Consider the following 21,212-nt stretch of genomic DNA (forward strand, 5'->3'; position numbering starts at 1 on the left):
AAACACATATATAATTACATATTGTTTTTGTGATTAATCACTATGCTTTAATTATGTTCAATTTGTAACAATGAAATTGGGGGTCACCACAACATGAGGAACTGTATTAAAGGGTCGCGGCATTAGGAAGGTTGAGAACCACTGCTCTAGAGGGCTCTCTGTCCATTTCAGGGCTTTCTGCAAAAACTATCCATCGGTTCTAAGAAGGCACCAGGGTCCCCGGGAAGCAGGACCATGGTGGTTCTGCCTTTGTCTCCTGGTCAATTAGCATCTCTCCCAAATACCTTTCTGCCTGGAGACTGGAGCTGGCTGCCCCACTGGGGATTTTCTCATCACTGGGTGCGGCGAGGACCTAACTCCTCTGTGGGAACAGGCGCTGCTCTTTTTGGAGTCTCTGTTTGGCCTCGTCGCCAAGCCAACAGGCGGCAGGAGCCTCAGGACAAACACAGAAGGGCAGGCCACCTTCCCCTCCAAGGCTGGAGCCCTGCCACGGCCCCACCAAAACACTGACCGCACCCCCATCCCAGGGGTGCACTGCCCACAGCCCAGCTCCAAAAGGGACCCACTGCAGACTTCTGTAGAAGAACAAAAGGTCTTGCTAGTCAAGATACTGCCTCATATTTATGTTTCAAACACTTCTTTAAAGAGAAAGAGAGAAAAAAAATTCTGCCTTAAAGGGCAGAAAACAAGTTCACCCACAAACCGTTTACGTGAAAAAACTTCCTTGTATGGTTCGTGACTCATCAGCCCCCATCAAGGCATGCGTGGGATGACACGCGAAAGCTCTGTCCCCCCTTCCTTGTCTGGAAAAAAGCAACTACCCACAATGCACTTCTCTCCTGGCCGTTTGAAGAGCCGGCTGTCATGCACCACTCCTGAGGCCCAGGGAAGACCTTCACACAGGAGGTGTGGGGGTGTCTAGGATATCCCCGAGCCCAATGCTGGCTCTCTGGTGGGGGCTGGGGAAGCTCTGGCTGGGCCAGGGAGGTGCAGGGAAAGGTTTGGGTCCCAGTAACAGGGCACAGACCCAGTTCCTCCACTGTGTCTTGGGGCAGCTCATCTTCCCCGCCCCCCACTGGGGATGAAGGAGCTCTGACCAGTGTGGCTCAGTTGGTTGCTGGTTTCAAGTGGGAATGGTTAGAGGGACTGAAAGGGTGAGGATAAGGAAGTAAAGTGCCCCTCGCTGCCTGTAACCCATTGATGGAAGGTGTGCGATAAATGCCTGTCGTTTTTCTCAGAAACTTAGTTTCCCTGTCTGGACAACAGTTTTTTGTTTTATTGATTTCAGAGAGGAAGGGGGAGAGAGAGAGATAGAAACACCAATGATGAGAGAGAATCATTGATCAGCTGCCTCCTGCACACCCCACACTGGGGATGGAGCCCAAAACCTGGGATGTGCCCTGACTGGGAATCAAACCATGACCTCCTGGTTCATAGGTCGATGCTCAACCACTGAGCCACGCCGGGTGGGTTGGACACAGTTTTACTGAAAGATCTAAAGTTCCATCCAGCTCGACCCCTGTCTGAATGGAACACTGCAAAAGTGTAAAAAAGAAAGAAGGAGCTCTGGCCAGTGTGGCTCAGTTGGTTGCTGGTTTGATTCCCGGTCAGGGTACATGCCCGGGGTTGCACACTCAATCCCCAGTAGGGGGCGTGCAGGAGGCAGCTGATCAATGTTTCGCTCTCACAGCATGTTTTTCTCTCTCCCTCTCCTTTCCTCTCTCTCTAAAAATCAATAAAAATATCTTTTTTTTAAAAAAAGGAACAAAGGAGATCTGTACAGGCTGTTATGGAAAGCTCGTCACCATATGTAATTAAAGGGTGAAGAAGCGAGAACCACAACAGTGTGGGTAATAAAACCTTAGGAAAGACCCGTGGGATGCGAACAGGACTGCCTTTGGGAAAATGGACTTGGGGGAGGAGAAGACTGTGCTTTGTACAGCTTTCTGTACTTCTCAGAGTTACCACATACATGCATAACTTTTTGACTTAAATGTTAACAGAGGATGCCTGGGGGAGGGAGGAGGGGTGACTGGATGGGGGCATGAGGGAATTTTCTGGGGTGATGGAATTTGGGTGGTGGTTACCCAGGTGAATACAATAGTCAAAACTCACCACACCCACCAGTTAAGATGTGTGCCTGTTGTTACATGTAAATCATAGATCGATGTTTTATCGCTAAAAAAGTGTTGCCAGAGGTTCACGGACAGTGGGAATTTTTAAGTTTTCTTTGTCCTTTACACAATTAAAAGAAAACCTTAATAAATGTGACTTTTAAATACCCCGTGCCTTGCGATTCTAATACACTGCTGGCTGGTGTGCAAATTAGGATCATCACTTTGGAAAACCACTGGGCAGCATCTGTTAAAGGGGATCCTTTGCCGGCCCGAGGGTCTGTGCTCAGTAGGATGTGGACATATGTTCACCAGAAGGCATGTTTCTAATGGTCCTATTGGTAATAGCCAACTGGAAATATCTATCCATAACAGAATGAATAAATTAATACCCCAGTCATTCAACAGAACACTGTACAGCGAAGTGAATGAATAAATGTTTGCTATACACAACAGCACGGATAAATATTATAAACTTAATTTTGAGCCATGGGAGTCCAGCATAAAAAAGTTCAACCTGTATTATTCTATTTGTACAAAGTTCAGATACATGAACACTGATTTATGCTGCTAGAGGCAGGATCGTGGTTTCCTGTGCTGGGGTTGGGTTGGGGGCATAGGGTCCGGAGGGGTGAGGGGGCTCCTTGGAGGTGCTCTGTGTCTTGATCTGGGTGCCAGTTATCAATTCTGTGAGAATTCACCCAGCACTATTCTTTTGATCTGTGCACTCTTCTCTATGTATGTTATCCTTTAATGAACATTTATTTAAAAAAAACAACAGATAAAAATGTCCCATGTCGCCCTAGCTGGCTTGGCTCAGTGGATAGAGCATCAGCCTGTGGACTGAAGGGTTCCAGGTTCGATTCCGGCCAAGGGCACATGCCTGGGTTGCAGGCGCAATCCCCAGTAGGGGGTGTGCAGGAGGCAGCCGATCAATGATTCTCTCTTATCATTGATGTTTCTATCTCTCTCTCCCTCTCCCTTCCTCTCTGAAATCAATAAAGAAATATATTTTAAAAAAATGTCCCATGTCTATTGCAAAGAGCGGGGAAAGTGGTGATTGCTGCAAAGGCTTGATGCTTGCCTCTGCCTCTGTGGGGACTCCATGCCCACGGCCCCACCCTCTCCAGGTCCAAGGTGGTGGCACCTCCCACCAGCAGAAGGACTGGATTCAGAGACCCACTCACTGGTTCTAGCTGTGCATGTGGACAAGCCCTTTGCCTCTCTGCTCCTCCTTCAAGATGAGTATAACTAAACTGACAAGGTTGCAAGAGACCACACACAAGAGCCCCCAACATAGCGCCTGGCGTTAGTAGTAATAACTGTTCTCTTCATCTGCGGTAAAGTAAGCCCACGAGAGTGTGAGCTCTACTCCCCAGGCTGCCCTGCCCTCTGCCACTTGTTAGTTTCAATCCCTGAAGCCTGCCTTGTTATTAGTTACAGGGTCCCTGATGATGCACGGAAGGCCATGGGCTGTGGCTGGGAGCGGCTGAAGACTGTGGCCTTCCCAGGGGACTGGCCCCCGCTGGGTCCATGAGCATCAGTGCTGATGGGGCCTGGCTGGACTCGCCTCTGTAAGGCCTCTGCTCTTGGCTCAGCGCCGCCACCAGCTGTCCCTCCCGCTGAGGCCGCTCTAGAAGTCTTGGACTGTGGCGGGCCCCCTGCCTCTGGGTAAGCCCCTTCTTTCACAGGGCTCCACAGAATCCCTTGATCCCCTCTGAGGGGGTCACAGAGCCGTCTCTCCCCAAGCACCAGAAATTAATCTCAATGGGATTCCTGCCTTTTGACCTGGATGAAGCCGACCTGTGGCTGGGCCACCAAGAGCACTGAGGCCACCTCTCGTCCATCCTTTCTTGCCTCCCTGCTTTACCCTCCTTCTCAGCTGACACTCATGACCACAGGACCAGGAGGTCACGAAAGCAGGGATGGTGGCAACCTTCACTCCCTCTATCAACTTCCTCTGTCAGTGCTACGCTGAGAAAAGGTCTGTCTCAGGGGAAAGGAGTACAGTGATTGACCAGTGATGCCTGCCATGGGCTCCCTGGGGGGGGGGGGGGGGGGGGGGCTATGCACGTGCCCTTTCTCTAGAGCTGTTTCTGGAACCTTTCTACACAAAGGGAAACAGGGTCCTTAATCGTTAAAGAAGAATAGGATTAGTTAACATTAATCTAATACTTACATGGCAGGTGATGTCCTAAGTTCTTTACAACTATTAACCCATTTAATCGCCACAAGAATATAACGAGCTTGGTCTTACTGTGAACCCCATTTTATTTAGGAGGAAAGGGAGGAACATGACTGGTCCAGGGCCACAGCACCAGTAGTGGTGGTAGAGCCGGGATTTGAACCCAGGCAGTGTGGTACAGAGCCCTCATCCATAGGCATTACAAAAATTCTTCTTTGGGACCAAACTGGCACTGTGTGGTAAGAGCCACCAGAAAGTACCCCACCTCTGTCCACTGCCCACTGCTCTGGAAATCTGCCCTACAAAATCTTCCAAAAGCCCTAGCTGGTTTGGCTCAGTGGGTAGAGCGTCAGCCTGTGGACTGAAGGGTCCCAGGTTCGATTCCTGGTCAGGGCACAATGCCCGGGTTGTGGGCTAGATCCCCAGTAGGGGGCATGCAGAAGGCAGCCGATCAATGATTCTTTCTCATCATTGATGTTTCTACCTCCCTCTCCCTCTCCCTTCCTCTCTCTGAAATAAATAAAAACATATTTTAAAAAAACAACAACGAAAACCCAAGCTCTGCCATGTAATAGTTGTGTGACCTTGGGGTGCATGGCTTAACCTCTCAGCTTGTCTCCACATCTGTGAAATGGGGAAATGGGAGGATGTGGTCCCTCTTTAGGGTTTTGAGGATTCAACAGGGAGGCACCTGCTTGGCACAGGAGTGAGCGCCCGTCAAGGCTGGGGACGGCCACCTGCTGGCTTGTGTTGAGGGAGGGCTGCCTGCAGTCGCAGACTCCGGGTACGTGCCGGGGGACATGCGCTCAGAGGGGTGTGCAGTTGGGTAGAGAAAGTTATCTGGGGGGCACAGCTACAGGACTAGAAGGAAAGGCCTTGGCCCAAGAAGGGAGAGAGGGATGGGCCCAGGAGGAAGGTAGGAGTTGGGGGTGACAGCACCCACTAGAGGGTCCCACCCTTCCCCATTAGCTCCCCCTCAGGAGAGGGCATCAGCTCAAGGGCCTTTTGCTCTTTGCCCTGTTCCCCAGGAATCCTGGCACCAGCCAGGGCCTTTCCCCCTGCATGAATGGGGGTGAGGGGTCCAGCCCACCCGAGGGGGTGGCCCGATGAGAGAGAGAACCTAGGCTGCCAGGCCCATGGTCTTTGCCTCTGAGCGCTGGCTCTTCACCTGCCCACTGGGGATGCTGCCGGTTTCTGTGCCTCAGTGGGGGCTCTGGGCATAGGATGGGCTCACCCAGGGCCGGATGTGGGAGCCAGAGTGTGACATCTTGAGGAGCCAGCTGTCTTTGGCAATGTCCTCTGTCTCCTTAGATTCTTGGTCCCCTCATCTACGAGATGGGGTAGCAAAGACCTGGCAGAGCCGTTACAAGACTGAGGTAGCTGACATGCCCGAAGTGGCAGGCACAGCAATGCTCAAACCTGGTGAACACCCATGGCCCGCCGGGGGTAGGGCCTCCTCAGGATAGGCTCCACCTTCCTCAGTTCTTACAGACGCCACAAGGGGCACAGGAGGGGCTGGGAAGGGGCTGGTGCCACCCACCAATGCCGCACTGGAGACACACCGAGGGTGCCTTCCCTTCGATGCTCTCACAGCGGGGCTCCTTTCAAAATGCTTCACAAGTAACAGAGCCTCCATCCTCACAACAACCCAATGAGCAAGGTACTAGTATTATCCCCATTTCACAGAGGAGAAAACCGAGGCCCAAATAAACACACTCCATACCTGATGCACTCTTAAAACAGCCACACACACACACACACACACACACGAACCCCACATTCTTTCACCCGCCTACTCGGTACAGAGGCAGGAGGACTGTGGACTGGGGGGAGGGGGGACAACACCGGAGGCCGTGCTGCCCAGGGGCTTGGGAAACCCTGCTGGGGAGGAGGAGGCAGTGTGGCCCAGGCAGATGGCCAGGAGGGATGCAAACCTGGGCTGGGATTTTCCCAGAGCCAAGGGCAGCCTTGGGTCAGCCTTGTCTCACAGTCTGCTCCTCTGCCCCCAGCACTCGGCCTCAGCCCCTGGGGCTGTTCTTTGTGACCCAGCTCCCCCAGGGGATGAAATCTGTTTAGTTTTCAAGACTTCTGTGCAATGGCTGAAGACCCCCTTGACCAGGACAGGCTGTTTTTCAGAGCTGGAGGCACCAGAGGTGCAGAGCCAGCAGGCTATCAAAGCAGGTGCATCTTGCTTCTTGGGGTTCCTCCATGGGCCTGGTACTGTCTCCTCCACGCTGGTAGTCTGGGCCTGTGGCCTCACATCTTGGACATAGAAACAGGACAGTCTTCCCACAGCTTTGTACACACACACCCAGCTCTCACAGCCTGGCACTCACTCTTGGTCTCATCACACAAACCAGGCTGTTCCTTCATGGTCTTTACACATGGATAGGCCTGCCCCTCATGGCCTTGCATACAGACAGGCCTGTCCCCTCATGGCCCTGTGTACATATAAACAGGCCTGCCTCTCATGGCCTTGTTCACAGACAGGCCTGTCCCCTCACAGCCCTGTGTACACATAGGCCTGTCTGCTTATGGCCTTGCACACAGATAGGCCTGTCCCCTCACAGCCCTGTGTACACATAGGCCTGTCTGCTTATGGTCTTGCACACAGACAGGCCTGTCTCCACAGGACCTGGCCTCTAAGGTACATCTCTGAGTCAGAAATAAGGCCTCATTAACGCTGTACAACTGTTTATGCTTCCATACCCTCGGGAATTGGCCTCAGGGGCTAAACCACCCAAACCAAACAGGGCTGGCCTCCCCAAGGAGCCTCGGGACACTGTGCCCTGCTCCATTGCATGCTGGGAGTGCTGGAGCTGCCATCACGCTGCCCAGAGTAACCTCGTCCCACCCTCCTTCCTTGTACCAGAGATGGTGGTTATCCTGCAGAGCTTTGAGGTGGGAGGGCAGGAGGCTGAGAGGAAGAGCAGAGCTGCTCAGAGAGAGGGGGGCCAGGGAAGGGGGGTTCTGGGGGCTGAGACATTGTGGGTCACACACCACTTCCCCTTCAGGCTGGCTTTGGGCAAGTGACACAAATGTCCTCACACTGAGACAAGATGATGCTCAAAGCATAGTGCCCCAAGCTGAGAAAATGCCCAGAATGGCCTGTGACTGTAGGTGAAGGCAGGTGACGGCAGGTGAACACACTGGAATTCAGAGCTGCAGCCATTAAGACAGAGGGGTTACCAGGACAAGAATATTATACAGCTATTTTCTTTATTCACAACACAGTGTGAGGTAGATGCCACAGCAGTGTTTCTCAACCTTTTTGTGTTACTGTCCCTGTAAGGAGCCCTTTTAGACATTCCCACACTCCATATGCCCTCCTGCCTTTGAAATTAAATACTAAAAAATAAGATTTTGTTGAACAGAGCTGAACTTTGGAGGGCCACGAGCTACTGTAGTAACTTAAGGTTTTTAAAGCCCCAAACAACCAATTCTGGCCTCCTGGGGGCAATGCCACCCCTTGTTGAGAATGCTCTAGACGAGATACCAGTACTTCTTGATAAAAACTAACCAATGGGAACACAGTATTTAAGAAGTAACATTCTTTACAAGTGGAAGAATGTATGCTCTGTGTGAACTGCAGCTACAACATGCAAATACATATTGGTGTAGGGAGGAAAAGACAAAACAACCTTTGGGAAATTTAAAAACTGAAACTGAAGTAGGATTTCTAAAGTCCTTAATTTTGATGTTCTATTGATTTTATTTTTTAGTTAAAGATATAGAAAAGGAAGAAAGAAAAAACCCAAAAACGGTTGATTGTGAAAATGAAGGAAAGAGTGGCTGCATGCAGAGAAGTGGCTGCAGAGTCCAAAGCTCAGAATCAGCCCCACTGGATTAAGTGTTCAGGCATCTGCTGGACAGACGGACAGATCTGCACTGAAATCTGCTGTGTGACTATGGGCAGATCACTACACCTCTCTGAGCCTTGGCTCCTTCATTTGCTGAATGACAACAGCACCCAGGAGAGCATCCAGCCATGCTTGGCACATTGTAGGAACTCAGTAACGGCATCTGAATTAATGAATACGTGCTAGAATCTATGCAGACCACAAGGCTAGTAAGCTACAGAGCCTGGATTTGAATCCAGGTCTCTTAAGTTCATTTTGCTAGCCAGCACCTGTTTCTTTGCCATTTTAAAAGGAAGGAGAACATGGCTTCTCCAGTCTCACCAAAACTGGGTGGCAAAGAGCCACAGGAATGAAACCAAGTTGCTGACACTGAGACACACTGCCACCTGGTGGCAGCATACCTGAAGTATTGGGGGGAGGGGAGGAGGGGGGGAGCAGGGGCAACTGTCAACGGGAACAACCAGTATCTTACACATGCCCAAGACACAGTCAAACGCTTACACAGTGAGAACAGAAGTCATCGTCTACCACCACCTGGCAGGAGGGGCCACACTGCCAGATGCTTGCTGGCTCCTTGACACCTGACTTGGGTTTCCTGGATACTTTCTTTCTTTTTTTCTTCTTTTTTTTAAAAAAAATAAATTTAACTGATTAAACTTAATAACCATAAATAAACCAAACACTACCAATTGAGTGCAGAACTTCATGGGAACTGCTAGAAGCCTGTACTCGTTCAATCAATTATCTGAACCTCACGTGCCATCCTTGACGTTTGAATGTGTCCATTTCAAGCTGCCGCTTTCAGATCATCTTTCTAGCCGGTCAGTCTCCTGAAATCCAGCTTTCTGTGCCCACCACCTCATTCATCTCTTGTAGCTGCATAACATTCACAAATTTCACAAGCTCTGCCCTTCAGATGTTAGCATAAATCACTGTTGAAAAATATGCTGAGCAGGGCAGGGCAGAAAGCAGAGCTCTGTGGAACACACTATAGACAGCCTCTCCCTCAACATTGATCTTGGCCACCTTTTCAATGAGGTGTTTTCCCAGCCTGTCAGGTAGGCTGTCTGTCTCTAAGTACTCTCTGCCCTGTCCTGAGCTAACAAAAAGCAAGGCAATCACTCGGTGAGGGCTCACATGGAAAACACGCATAGAGAATAAAGAGGGGGAGACTGGCCGTTAAATGGCCTCCTCCTTCAGGGAACCCCCCCCACCCCCGACCACCCCCATCTTCTCTCCCTCTCACCTGTTCTGGCAATGAACTCCCATGGCCCCCATAGGTCCTAAAGCTTGCCCTGCCTGTCCTGGGACACAGCCGCAGAGAGCCAGGCCTTAGAGACACTCCCTGGGAAGTCGAGCTCTCAGCAGTACCTGTTGCCTCTGCGAGCAGGCATGCACCACCTTTCCTTTTCAGCCGCCACCCAGTGCTTCCCACTACATTCAGACACCTCCAGGTATGGGGGAAATGTAGGTTGGAGCCCTGCCTCACGGCCTCTAACTATGGGAGCTGGGCTCCAGTCTAGCCTCACCTTTCCCATACATGAAATGGAAGCAGTGATAGTAACCAGCCGTGTAAGGCTGAGGCCAGGGTGAAATGGACAGGCTGGGCTTAGCTGCAAGTTCCTGGCACACAGTTGGTGCTCAATAAATGCCGGTCCTTTCCCTAAGCAGCCCCAACGTGGAGACATGCTCAGCCTCTGAGACTGCCCTATAGGCAACCAGGCGAGAGGACCTGCAGCTGTCCGGGCAACGGAGAGGAGGGGCCCTCTTTGGGAGCAGGAATGTAATTTTCCGGGGTTGTGTTTCCGTCCTCCGCCTGGCTGTGACGACAGCCCCTCCAGAGGCACGAGAGGAATTCTGAGTGTTCCCTTGGTCATTCCAAGATGGCACATGGCCTTCAACCCTGCACCAGGCCAGCCATTCACCCTCGTGGCTCTCCAGCTTACAGTACAACTGAAGCTCAGGGCATGCGCCGGTCATTCCAGCCATTCCCTGCTGCCTCCGCCCTTGTGGCCATCACAGCTTGTTCTAAACTAAAAGATCAGAAGATGGGAGGGCCAGGGAGGCGGGGCACGAGGGGAAGCTGCCTGAGCCAACGCAGGACAGCAGGACGTGGACTCCCCGGAGGGTTGGGAGGACCCTCCTCAGCAGCTCAGGTCCCTGGGTCTTGAAAGTGACCAGGAGAGGAGGAACTTCCCTTATGTGCTGGAAGGTTCTGGGCCACCCTAAGCCCAGCTCGAACTGGGAAATCAGGCCAAAGAACCAGGCAACTGAAGTGAAGAATTCCTTATGGAAACACAGCTGGGCTTCTGAATGTCGGATAAATTTTGCTTTGGTGCCACTTTTGGAAGTTATTTCAAGACAGAATCTCGAGCCCGGAAGTCCTGCCTTCCCCAGCCCTGTTCTGAGAGCAAGAGGTCCTGCATCCCTTTGTAAGGCAATGAGCAAAGCCCAGGGCCCACGGGGCAGGGGAGAGCAAGAGATCTCCACCTTCATGCCGCTGGGTACAGACCAACGTTGAGCCGTGCCCAGAACAGAGGCGGCCGCCTCGAACGAGCAGCCACGTCAGGACTTACCTTCCACTGCAGAGAATGGAACCACTGGTCCCGCAGGTAGCTGTTGGCAGCCTGCAACGACAAGAACAGGACAGCAAGGTCCGGTCACACACTTGTAGCATTTCAGAGAGTTTTACAGGCCAGCACACGAGCCCAGCCTGTCTGTCCAACAGGGTCTGCTCTGTGGTCCTAACACCTTTAGAGGGACTCACCAAGCTGAGCCCTTCGGGTACAAAACCACAATAGAAGTGATAAGCAGGGTGACTTTTCTGAAATAAGACCTCACTGCCATTGTATGCTATTTTACTGGGTAGGAGTGACCTCAGACACTGGTGGCTGGGAGAGCTTTAACTGCACCTGTATCCTGACCTATTTAGGATCATGGGACGGGCCCAGATGAAGGGGAAAGCAGCATGGTCGTGGGATGATGATGGTGGGAGCTGTTTGGGTACCTCCTTTGTATCAAGCACTGCTCAGGCACCTGGTGGTTATTACCCACATATTCCGTCCTCAGCCTGCACAACAGCTCTGCCAGGTGAGTGACACATGCCCATTTCACAGAGGGAAAACTGAGACCCTAAGATCTTACATCAACTAAGCAGCTTGTCTTCCAAGCCTGTGGGTTGAACCACTGTATCTCCTGCCAACTGTAGAAAGTCACAGGAGAAAGCAGCCGGCCAGCTTTGAACTCGGGCAGACCTGAGTTAGAAATGACTGTGTGGAGAGCAAAACCTTCTTTTATCCACACCACCCTAGTCCAGAGACCCTAGGCAGCTCAGCCTCGATTTTCTCATCTGTAAAGATCCACGCACCCACAGAAATGTCAGGAGGTCTGAGACGGATTCCTGTAAAGCATCTAGAAGCACGCTGGGCTCACAGCAGGTGGTCAAACAGAAATGCACCCACTGTTATTATTATCATCACCATCATAGACTCCTCTCAAATTAAATGTGGCCTGAAGATGGCCCTGTGGACTCTAGGACGTGTTGCTGCTGCTCTCACCCTGTTTCCAGCAGGTTTGCTGATGGTGAAAGCAGCATTTGTGGCATAGTTAATGCACGCCAGACCCAGGTAAGCCCTATGTGTGGACTGGCTCATTCAGTTCTTTCAAGTCTATCCCGAGAAACTGGTACTGTCAGCAGCTCATTCCTACGGTACAGATGAGGAGACTGAGGCTCGGAAGCCTATAGACTCTCCCACGGGCTCACAGGCAGCCAGTGTGGGGCCAGGACTAGAAGTCAGGTGGTTGGATTCACGCTGTGAATCACAATATTATGGCAGTCCAAGTTCTCCACTGACCACCCCTAAGGGAAGAAATGCAGCATCCAGTCCCACGTGACCCCACAGCTCTGCACCAAGTGACCCTGATGGTTAAGGGACTCTCACAAAGGCCAGGGCCTCCTTCTAAACATGAAAGTCCACCTTTTGCCCATCCCACTCCCAGGTGCATGCACAGCATGTAAACTTTGGGTCTCTCTCTGTCAAGGAGATCCAGGTCTCCCCACCTCCTCACCCTAATCACCATGGAAACATCAGCTCTGTCAGGGCAGAATTTGGGGAAATCTCTGGGCTTGAATAAATGAACCAGTCCAGTGGCCAGTGCAGTGGGGAATCAGGCTCAGAGACTCGTTCATACCACACCTGGAGGCAAGGTGAGTTGAATCTGCCCTGCACGGGGAGCAGACCGGGGTTCACCTGTGTGATGCAGGGACTTCTGTGGTAGCTGAGTCTCCAACAGACCTGGGTCAAGTCTGGGCTCTACCATAGTCTATTTGTGTGACTGGAGCAAGTCCCCTGATGACACAAAGGCTGTGACAAAGGCGAGTCTGCTGCAGGGACCAGCAGTAGCCCGAAGGGTCTGCGCTGGGTCACCTGTCAGTGCTGACCCAGCTCTGTGGTCTCATGACAACACTTGTTCATTAGGATGATGGACTACATCCCATGCTCAGGGACAGCGGCGCCAAGATCCCAAGCACGAGAAAATCTATGTAAAACACTTACTTAGTGCAGTGCCCAGCATGTGCAAACACTCTACAGAGAGCAGCGATCAGTATCAGTGACAGCTGTGGCCAGTGGTGTGCTGATAAATGTGTAACAACAGGCTCCCCGGGATAAACAAAACACAACACACCACAGTGATCACAGTGTCTGCTGACTTCCATGCCGTGAGTGATGCCACCGTGGCTGATTCTGTCCCTAGACCAGAACTGGAAAGAGAGGCACAGGATCGGCTCTCAGGAGTCGGTATCAGATGGTACGAGTGGCTCCAGCATGCTCCTGGTCCACAGCCATTTTTCTGCCTTTTAACACACCATAGTGGCCAGAGAAGGGAGCAGAGAAGGTGAGGTAGGCCAAATAAAGAACCCCCAAAGACTGTTTGCATCCTAACCCCTATGAATATGACATCTTAGGGGGCCAAGGAGCTTTGCAAATGTGATTTAGTTAAGGATCTTGAGGTGGGGAGGCCATTCTGGATTATCTGAGTGAGCCACAAGGGTCCTTATGACAGGGAGGCGGGAGGTCAGGGAGTCACAGATGGAAGTAGAGGTTGGAGTGATGTGGCCACGAACCAAGGGATGCGGGTGGCCGCTAGAAGCTGGAAATGGCAAAGGAACGGATTCTCCTCTAGAGCTTCCAGAAGGAGCCAGCCCTGCCAACACCTTGATTTTAGCCCCGTGGGACACATATTGGACTTCCGGCCTCCAGAACCGTGGACAATAAATTTGTGTTGCTTTATCTACTAAATGTGTGGTCATCTGTCACAGCAGCAGTAGGAAATGAACCTGGGAGGTATGGCCAAGTTGGTTTAGTGTTGATGTGGGTCATTCATTGGTTCTGAGGGTCCACAGAAGGCCAAGGCAATGCTCAAAAGGTGTTGTTGGCTGGACTAAATGACCAAGTGAAGACAAAAAGAGAGAATTAGAGAGGAAGATGGAGGAGAGGGAGAAGGAAAGGGACCCTCGCCCCTCCCTCTTCTGTGCCACTGGCCCCACCATCTACTACCTGCCACTGCCTGCACTGTGCCCTTGTTTGTTACACGGTTTGTGTGCAACCAGCCCTGATGGTACCTGGTACTGCTAATCAGTGCTGGGAACTGGGGAGCTCATAGTCCACTCATCAGTCATTCATTCAGCAGGTCTTGCTTGGTCACCTGATAACCAGATGGTGTGAGCTCTACCAGCCAAGCTTCCAGCTGACACACCGTGGACAGGCAGCATGAGTGAGAAATAATCCTTTGCTGTCTTAAGCCACTTAGAATTTGGGGCTGCTTGTCCCTGTAGCATAACCTGGCTTGTTTTGTTTTGTTGTATGGCTTTTACATAGAATGTACACCCCATCACCATTCCGCCCTCACCCCTCCCTCGCTGCCTACTGAATTACTTACACTTCAGGTCTCACCTGAAATGCCATTCTCCAGAATACCTGTCTTCATGGTGACTTGCCCCTCCCCATTCTTGACCCATCAGGTGATGGCACCTAATCTAATATATCGCACTATCCTGCGGTTGCTTGTTTCTTTGTTCTTCTTCCTCTCCAGGCTGTGGGCTCTGTGAGGTCAAGGACCATGTCTGACTTATTCACCACTATGTCCACAAAACTCAGAGAAATCTTTGTTAAATGAAAGCATGGTTAGATAGGTAGATAGATAAATAGATAGATACATGGGTGGGTGGATGAGTGGATAGATGGATGGATGAATAAATGGATGGTGGGTAGATGGATAGATGAATGGATGGACAAATAAATGGATGGGTGGGTGGATGGATGAATGAATGGATAAATCACCACTATACCCATTCTGCTCATTAAAAAAATGTCATATGTAATAGAATTTCAAACAAACTATTCAGCCTTGATATCCCAAGCCAAATTTGACTAAGGCTCTAGAAATAATCATGGCAGCCTTTTTCCTGCACACCTACTGTGTATCAGGTACAGTGCTAAGTATTTCACATGTAATATTGAGAATCCTTATGACATCCAGGGTCCAGTTCACAGACAATTTAAATGCCCAGAGAGGTGATTCCTGCTGTCCAAGGTTACACAGGTAGAGCATGTAGAGCTGAGCTGGGACTCAGGTCTGTCTGACCCCATAGCCCACTTTTCCTCCTGTTCACCCCAACATGAGAGAGAGTGCCACACCTCGGCTCCATTGGGCTCTAGGAATTGGGCTGAGAAATCTGAATCTATTATGCTGATGAGAGGGAGGAAGAAGGATTTGGCACCTGTTCCAATCAACAGGAGGCCCCACCTGGCAAACAAGAGGGTGGGGCCATAACTTTCCTCCAGATGGTAGCGTGGGGTGCAGCCACTGCCTCCTCATGCTACTTCCCCTCTCGCCGAAGGAGTCAGAGGTTGCAACAAGGGTGGGCTGTGAACTGCTTTTTCCTGCGGGTTGTCTAGTGTTAAAGAGACAGAGGCTGCTGGGGGACGTCCGGAGCTGCTGTGCAGGCATCTCTAAGTGCCTGCCGGGGGCAGGGAGAGAGGACTGGGCTGTGCCTGGCCTGGAGGAGAGGGCGAGTTTCTGCACAGAGTCCCAATACTGCAGTGTGGGCGGGTGAGCTGGGACGACCCAGACCTCTGGGACCTGAGGCTCAGCTCAGAGTCCTGAGGTCACTCAGAGGAGACTGATTCAGGCATGGGAAGGAGGTCCTAGGAGAGGCAGGCCTGCTCAGGCCAGTGCCAACTGCTCCCAGTGATAAATCTCTCGAATACTGAAAGGCCCCATTCCAGGCAAATTCTGCTTAATTTCCTCTTCGAAAGTTGCCAAGTTCTCTCTCATTGTTGCATTGTCTCAAGAGGTGAGAAAAACAGCCAAGGGTGCACTGGGGTGGCTGTTCCCAAGTCCTCCTTCCCCGGCCCAACTTCTTAGGGAAAAAACAGCACGTGATCACCAGACCGGAAAGGTCTTTCTCTCCAGCTTCCAGTAAGAAGGGAACCGCCCTGCCCCTGCCCCTGCCCCTGCCCCTGCTGCCAGTGTTTGGGGTAAACAGTTGCCCGGCCTCCTGGGGACTTTCCGGAAAGTCTGTGAGAGGAGCAGGTCTCGGAAACCCTTCGGGAAGGAAGCCCACGCTCTCGGGGAAGAAGGTTCTCCTTGGTCTTGGCCGCCCCAGCCTTGTTCTCAGAGCAGTGGGCCCTGGCCACTTCTCACGGATACGCGGAAACCCAGCTGCGAGGCAGAAATCCCAGAAGATGGTCTGCCCCACCCGGCTCTCTAACGCCACCCGCCCCGTGGGCCGCACCCCTTGGGTGCTGTCAGGGCACCGGTTATGTGCTTCAGCAGCTCCCTCCTCACAGTGGAAAACAGCAGAAAGGGCACCGAGGAGAGAAGATAAACAGGTCCCTTCTGCACCAGGGATCCTAATGACATGGCATTAGGGAGCTCACGCTGGAAATCACAGAGCACCCAGAAGCACACCAACTGGACCCAGGCTGGAAGGCTGGCGCCTCTGTGTGGGATGCAGCCTGCTGCTGGCAGACTGCTTGGCATCGCCGAGCCGGGGAGGAGGCACATTTGCCTAAGAGCGTCTCTTAACCTTCCTTGAACTCAGATAGGTCAGCTCCCCGAGGTCCGAGTGAGACACGGATTCAAATTCCGACAAAGCAGCTTTGTAAGGAGGTCCCATGAGAGAGGGACAGAGAGCAGAGGAAGGAATGGAGAGAGGAGAGAGATACAAAGAGAGTAAAGTCAAGATGCCCAGAGAGAAGGGCTGGGGTAGAGAGAGGCGCCTGGGGAAAGATACCAGAAAAAAAGAAACTGCAAGGTGGTGAAATGGAGCAAGTGATAAAGAAAGAGAGAAGGGGTAGGGAGGGAGACATGGAGAAAAGTATCAGAGAGACAGACAGAGGAAAAACGGACACACATGGATACAGAGAGCCTGAGAAAGGGGAGGGGGGAGAGACACCAGGCAGGCGAGGGTAGGGACCCTGACATCGCCACTATGCAGAGCTTCATGCCACATGCAGCAGGAGGGACCCTGAGACACTGCAGACCCGCCTGCACGCTGAGGCTAGTCCCCCTGGGAGCGGCCCAGTGCATGAAGCATGAGTCCAAAGGAAAAGTTCTACGGTCCAGCCTGTCACCAAAACTGTGGCTGGTGATGGCAATGTTCTTGATCTGCCCTGTCTAATACAGTAGCCACTGACTCCATGTGGCTATTGAGCACTCGAAATGTGTCTAGTGGATCAAGGAGCTGCATTCTTACTTTAATTAAATTTAAATGCAGAGGATCCTGTGTGGTGAGTGGCATCTGAAGGGACAGCGCCGCTCAAGGCATTGTCATCCTCTGATGACCCGAGCACCCATGAAGCTCTCCAGGCCAGCCTTGCCCTGAGCACCCCTGGCTGCTTCTGGGCGTCCCTTCCACCCGGAGCAGGGAAGACTGCTCGGTCACACCGTGGCTCTGGGCCCTGTCACCTAAACGGACCCACTGACGGCCACAACGCAGGTGAGGAGGGTCCTGCCCGTACCTCGGGCCCACCACCCTGGGGCTCCAGGGGCTCCCAGGCTCCCCGTAACCACTTGGACCCCTCCACCGGAAGCCTATCTTCAAGATGACTCAGAACCCATTTATATAACATGATGGCCACACACCACCGTGAATCATGGGAGGGAGGGCAGGAGGGTGACAATAACAAGGAAGCAAGGTAGCAGCCGATAGAAATGACAGTGAGAGAGACCAAGGCAGGCAAAGGCGAGGTGCACCCACCTGGGCTCCCCTGGGTGACAGGGTGGAGGCTGTGCCTGCTTCCCCGTCCTAGCCGAGTCCAGCTCTGGATCCCAGGAGCTGCTGGCCGCCTCCTTCTCCTCCCCCTGCTCTCCTGCTCCAGCCTCTGGCCACTGGGCTGCGCCGACTGTTCTGTCCACTGCAGCAGGGGGCAGTGAGCAAGGAGGATGCGGGAGCAGCCACAGGCCCGCCCGTCTGTCAGCACAGTGGGAGAGCTCTGCGTGAGGCCACTGCCGGGTGCAGCCTCAGCCAGGCAAGTCATCATAGCCGGCCTGCAGCCACAACCTCAGTTAAAGGGATATTCCAGGCACTGCACAGTGAGCCACACTCATCCAGACCTCACTGCCCCTCTACGCCCAGGGCAAGTGACACTCAGGGACTTCCTTGGGGGGTACTGTTGCCCCTTCCAGCTCCAGAAGCGATGATGCCTCCTGCTGCTCCACTACACCCAGGGCGCTGGGGTTCAGGGCCTCCTTTCTCTAGCTGGACTATTTAAAGGTTTTCCCCTCTCCAGCCTCCCCCTTACACTCACATATCCAGCCCCCTCTGCCATGCAATGGATAAGAGCCCTCTATTGGGCCCCCTTACTCCTTAGGAGCTTGCAATGGCTCCCTATTGCCCCCAGAATATAGCCACAGCTTCTTCACTCAGTAAGTCATATATGATCTGGCTGTGGCCAAACAGCTGTAGATGCATCCATAGGGCTCTGAACCCTACTCCTCCCCTCTCTTGCAAGGCAGCTAATACCCCCGTACCCTAAATTCATGCTTTGCTGAGTTCCCTCTGCCCAGTGAGCGTGCCCCCCATCCTGGCACACTCCTACTCATCCCTCAGTGCCCAGCTCTAATGTCACCATCCAGGAAGCTTTCTCTGATACCTCTAGGCTGAGTGAGTCACTCCCTGCTCAGGGATCCTAGGCCTCCGGGAAGTGCCTCTATTTTAGCTATTATCTCTACAGTCATTTGTTTATGGCTCTGTCTCCCCAGAGGGCCTCTGAGTTCTTCAAGGATGGGGCCAAGAGGCTTACTGGCCTTCCTCTCCCTCCCCTAGCCCGGGGGACAGGCCAGCTCAGCGCTCTGTGATTCAAATGGGATTTCCAGCCCCCATCTTCTCCCAGATTTCCATGGAACCCTGCTATGACCTTCCTCCTCTTCCACTGCTGCTCTTCCCAGCCAAGGGTGCTGGAACTGACCCCCTCTTTCCTAGACGCAACAGAAAGGCAGGCCTGGCTTTGGTGTCCTCTAAGAGATAATAGTAAAGAACAGAATTTTTCTAAGGATGTTCAACTGTTAACTCATCTGATTGAGCTCAGCATTCCTCAGGGGCCTAACTGCATCGTGCCTTTTGGCTCCACTATTGTTACGCAACCCAGTGGCCACTGATGAATTGGGTTTTAGGGAGCATCTCTTTGGCTCAGAGCTGGTCTCACTGGAGTGACAGAGTTAGAAAGAAAACGCCCCTAAAAGAACAGCCGAGGCAGACTGTTCTCCCAAAGAAGAGAGAGTGCACTCTCTCTAAATGAGGGCTGCTGACTTGGAAACTGGGTATAGCTCTCTCTGAAATGATAGAGAACACGTCACATGTATGTCACAGGTACGTACGGCAGCAGCCATGTTATCTTTTTTCTGCCACAATTTCTTTTTTGGTGGACCCACCTCTCCTGGTCCACGAGGTCCTGTAGGGCTATTAGAGTGCACAGCTGGGTGGGTGTGTAATCCAGGCAGGGCATTCCCTGGGGAACATGGGGTGTGTAATCCAGGCAGGGCATTCCCTGGGGAACATGGGGCTATAGCAGAACCAATCAGAACCATCCCTGAGCTTTAACAGAAAGATGCTGGAGGGAAATGGGCTTTCACATTTTTAAGGATGACAAGCTCCAAGAATGTAACTTGAGGCTGCCAGAATTCCACTTTTCCCAACACATGGAGAGACACTGCCCGACAATGAAGCCAACAGAATGAAGCAGAGCCAAGAGATGGACAGACGGAGACACTGAGAATTAATGATATCATTTAACTCCTGGATGCAGCTATGTCTGAAGTCCTCTCTTAGACATGACGGCCAAGTTACTTTAAAACAGTTACAGCAACATCAACTTCTCTTTTTCCTCAAATAGTCTGAATATGGTTTGCAACATTTCCAACAAACAGTCCTGACCAACACATACAAAATGCTCACTTTTCCAAGGGTGCGGCTCATACTTCTATCAGAGTCTCAAAATATTTAGATCAACAAGAAACAAGAAACCACCTCAGTCAAAGTAGAACAAAAGGTAATACCTGCAGCTTACTTGCTTTTTACAGCCTTTTAAGGCCTAACAGTGGCCCGTGTGCCTCTGTTTCCTCATCTGTGAAATGGAGAGCAGCAAACCTATTTTTCAGGTTTGCTAAGAGAAATACAGTGGGGCCTTGACTTACGAGTTTAATTCGTTCGGAGACCGAGCTCGTTAAGGAGCTCGTTAACTCAAATTACTCTATCAACTCAATGCAAAAAATCAGCCGAGAGACAGCTGGTATCTCAAAAAACTCGTTAGTCGGGACACTCGTAAGTCAAGGCCCCACTGTAAAAGTACAATGCATAAAGCTCCTAGACTGTGGCAAGCATGTAGTTGGAGCTCAAACTGCGTGCATTCCCTCTCTCCCCCCCTCCCCCCCAGTAAGCCCTGGTTTGTAATTTTCTTGTACTTGGAGAAAAAAAACGCCTTAAGTTAAACAACCTTCCCTTCTGATAGTTGGCTGTCTCCCTCCAAGGGAAAAGAGGAGGGCGAGTGAGTGGGGCTGGGAGAGGAAACTGCTTGTTCATGTTTATTTCTCCTACCTGCAGTAAGACAGTTCCCCCAGGAATTGTGAGCTGTAAACAGTACTTCGGGGCATTCTCCCAGGACAGCAGCTGAACGTCTTCAATAGCGCTGTAGGAGACGGAGTTTTCCATGTACCCAGTTGGCTGCAGCAAAAACAAAAGAGAAAGACATGCATTGGTTACAAGATCAGGCACAACGTCTGAGGCTCAGGAGAAGGTTCTGGAAAATATCCCCATGGTGGCAACAAGCAAACCTAGCTGGTACAGACACCTGGAACCTCTAGGGACAAAGGAACTCCATCTTTCCTAGCTGGCAGCGTCCAGCTGGAGGGCAGGAGCCATAGGGGAAACTCGCCCGTGTGTTTGTCTGGGTGTAGTTGGGACTAGACTGGGGGCACCTTGAGGGCAAGGCCTGTGCATTGTTCCTCTTGGCACGGCAGGGCGCAGCATAGCGGAGCCACCACCCTCTCCTGCCCAGAGAGCAGTCACAGCCCACCACTGGTCTCCCTGCCTCCTCTTTTCCCACAGATGTGCCTTCTCCACTCAGTACCCAGGGCCATGTGCCCCATGGGCAAATCAATCCCCCTACTCTCCTGCTCAGCATCCTTCCTCGGCTCCCAGTGGTCAGACCAGGAAACCAATGTTCCCATCCTCCACTGACAAGCCCGCAGGTCTGGTCTCACTTCCTCCTCCAGACCCACCATGTGTCTTCTCTCCCTTTCCCGGCTCCCACAGAGGCCTGCTGCCAGCTCTTACCGGCTTTCTCCCAGAAAGGCCGCGGCCCCACCCTGTCACTCTCCTCTTCTACTCGCCAGGCCTCAGTTCAACAGGCTTCTGGGGAGAGCCTGCGATCCTCCGGACCCCAGAGCCGACCTGATCACACCTGGCCTGAGCCCTCCATGCTCACCACACCCGGGTTAACTACTGTGGACTGATACCGTCTGTTATCTAGTTGATGTCTGCCTCCTGGC

At 52.1% G+C, this 21,212-nt stretch overlaps 1 protein-coding gene across 2 annotated transcripts in view; it reads right to left on the reverse strand.

Annotated features, from left to right (window-relative positions):
• The window catches only part of CMIP (c-Maf inducing protein), an 85,345-nt gene extending 64,931 nt beyond the window's left edge, over window positions 1–20,414 (reverse strand). Inside the window, exons 1-2 of one of the 2 annotated variants that reach the window (XM_014536721.1) lie at window positions 20,260–20,414; window positions 10,736–10,786 (exon numbers count right to left, since the gene is read on the reverse strand). In XM_014536721.1, the coding sequence (XP_014392207.1) occupies window positions 10,736–10,786; window positions 20,260–20,373 (165 nt within the window). In that variant the 5' untranslated portion in view covers window positions 20,374–20,414. Of the gene's footprint in view, window positions 1–10,735; window positions 10,787–17,424; window positions 17,514–20,259 lie in introns of those variants that run through there. The other variant, XM_014536724.1, reaches the window with a different exon arrangement.
• Between the last annotated feature and the right edge of the window lie 798 nt (window positions 20,415–21,212).

This window comes from Myotis brandtii, unplaced genomic scaffold, assembly GCF_000412655.1.
Source record: "Myotis brandtii unplaced genomic scaffold, ASM41265v1 scaffold165, whole genome shotgun sequence".
In the NCBI taxonomy this organism is placed as follows: domain Eukaryota; kingdom Metazoa; phylum Chordata; class Mammalia; order Chiroptera; family Vespertilionidae; genus Myotis; species Myotis brandtii.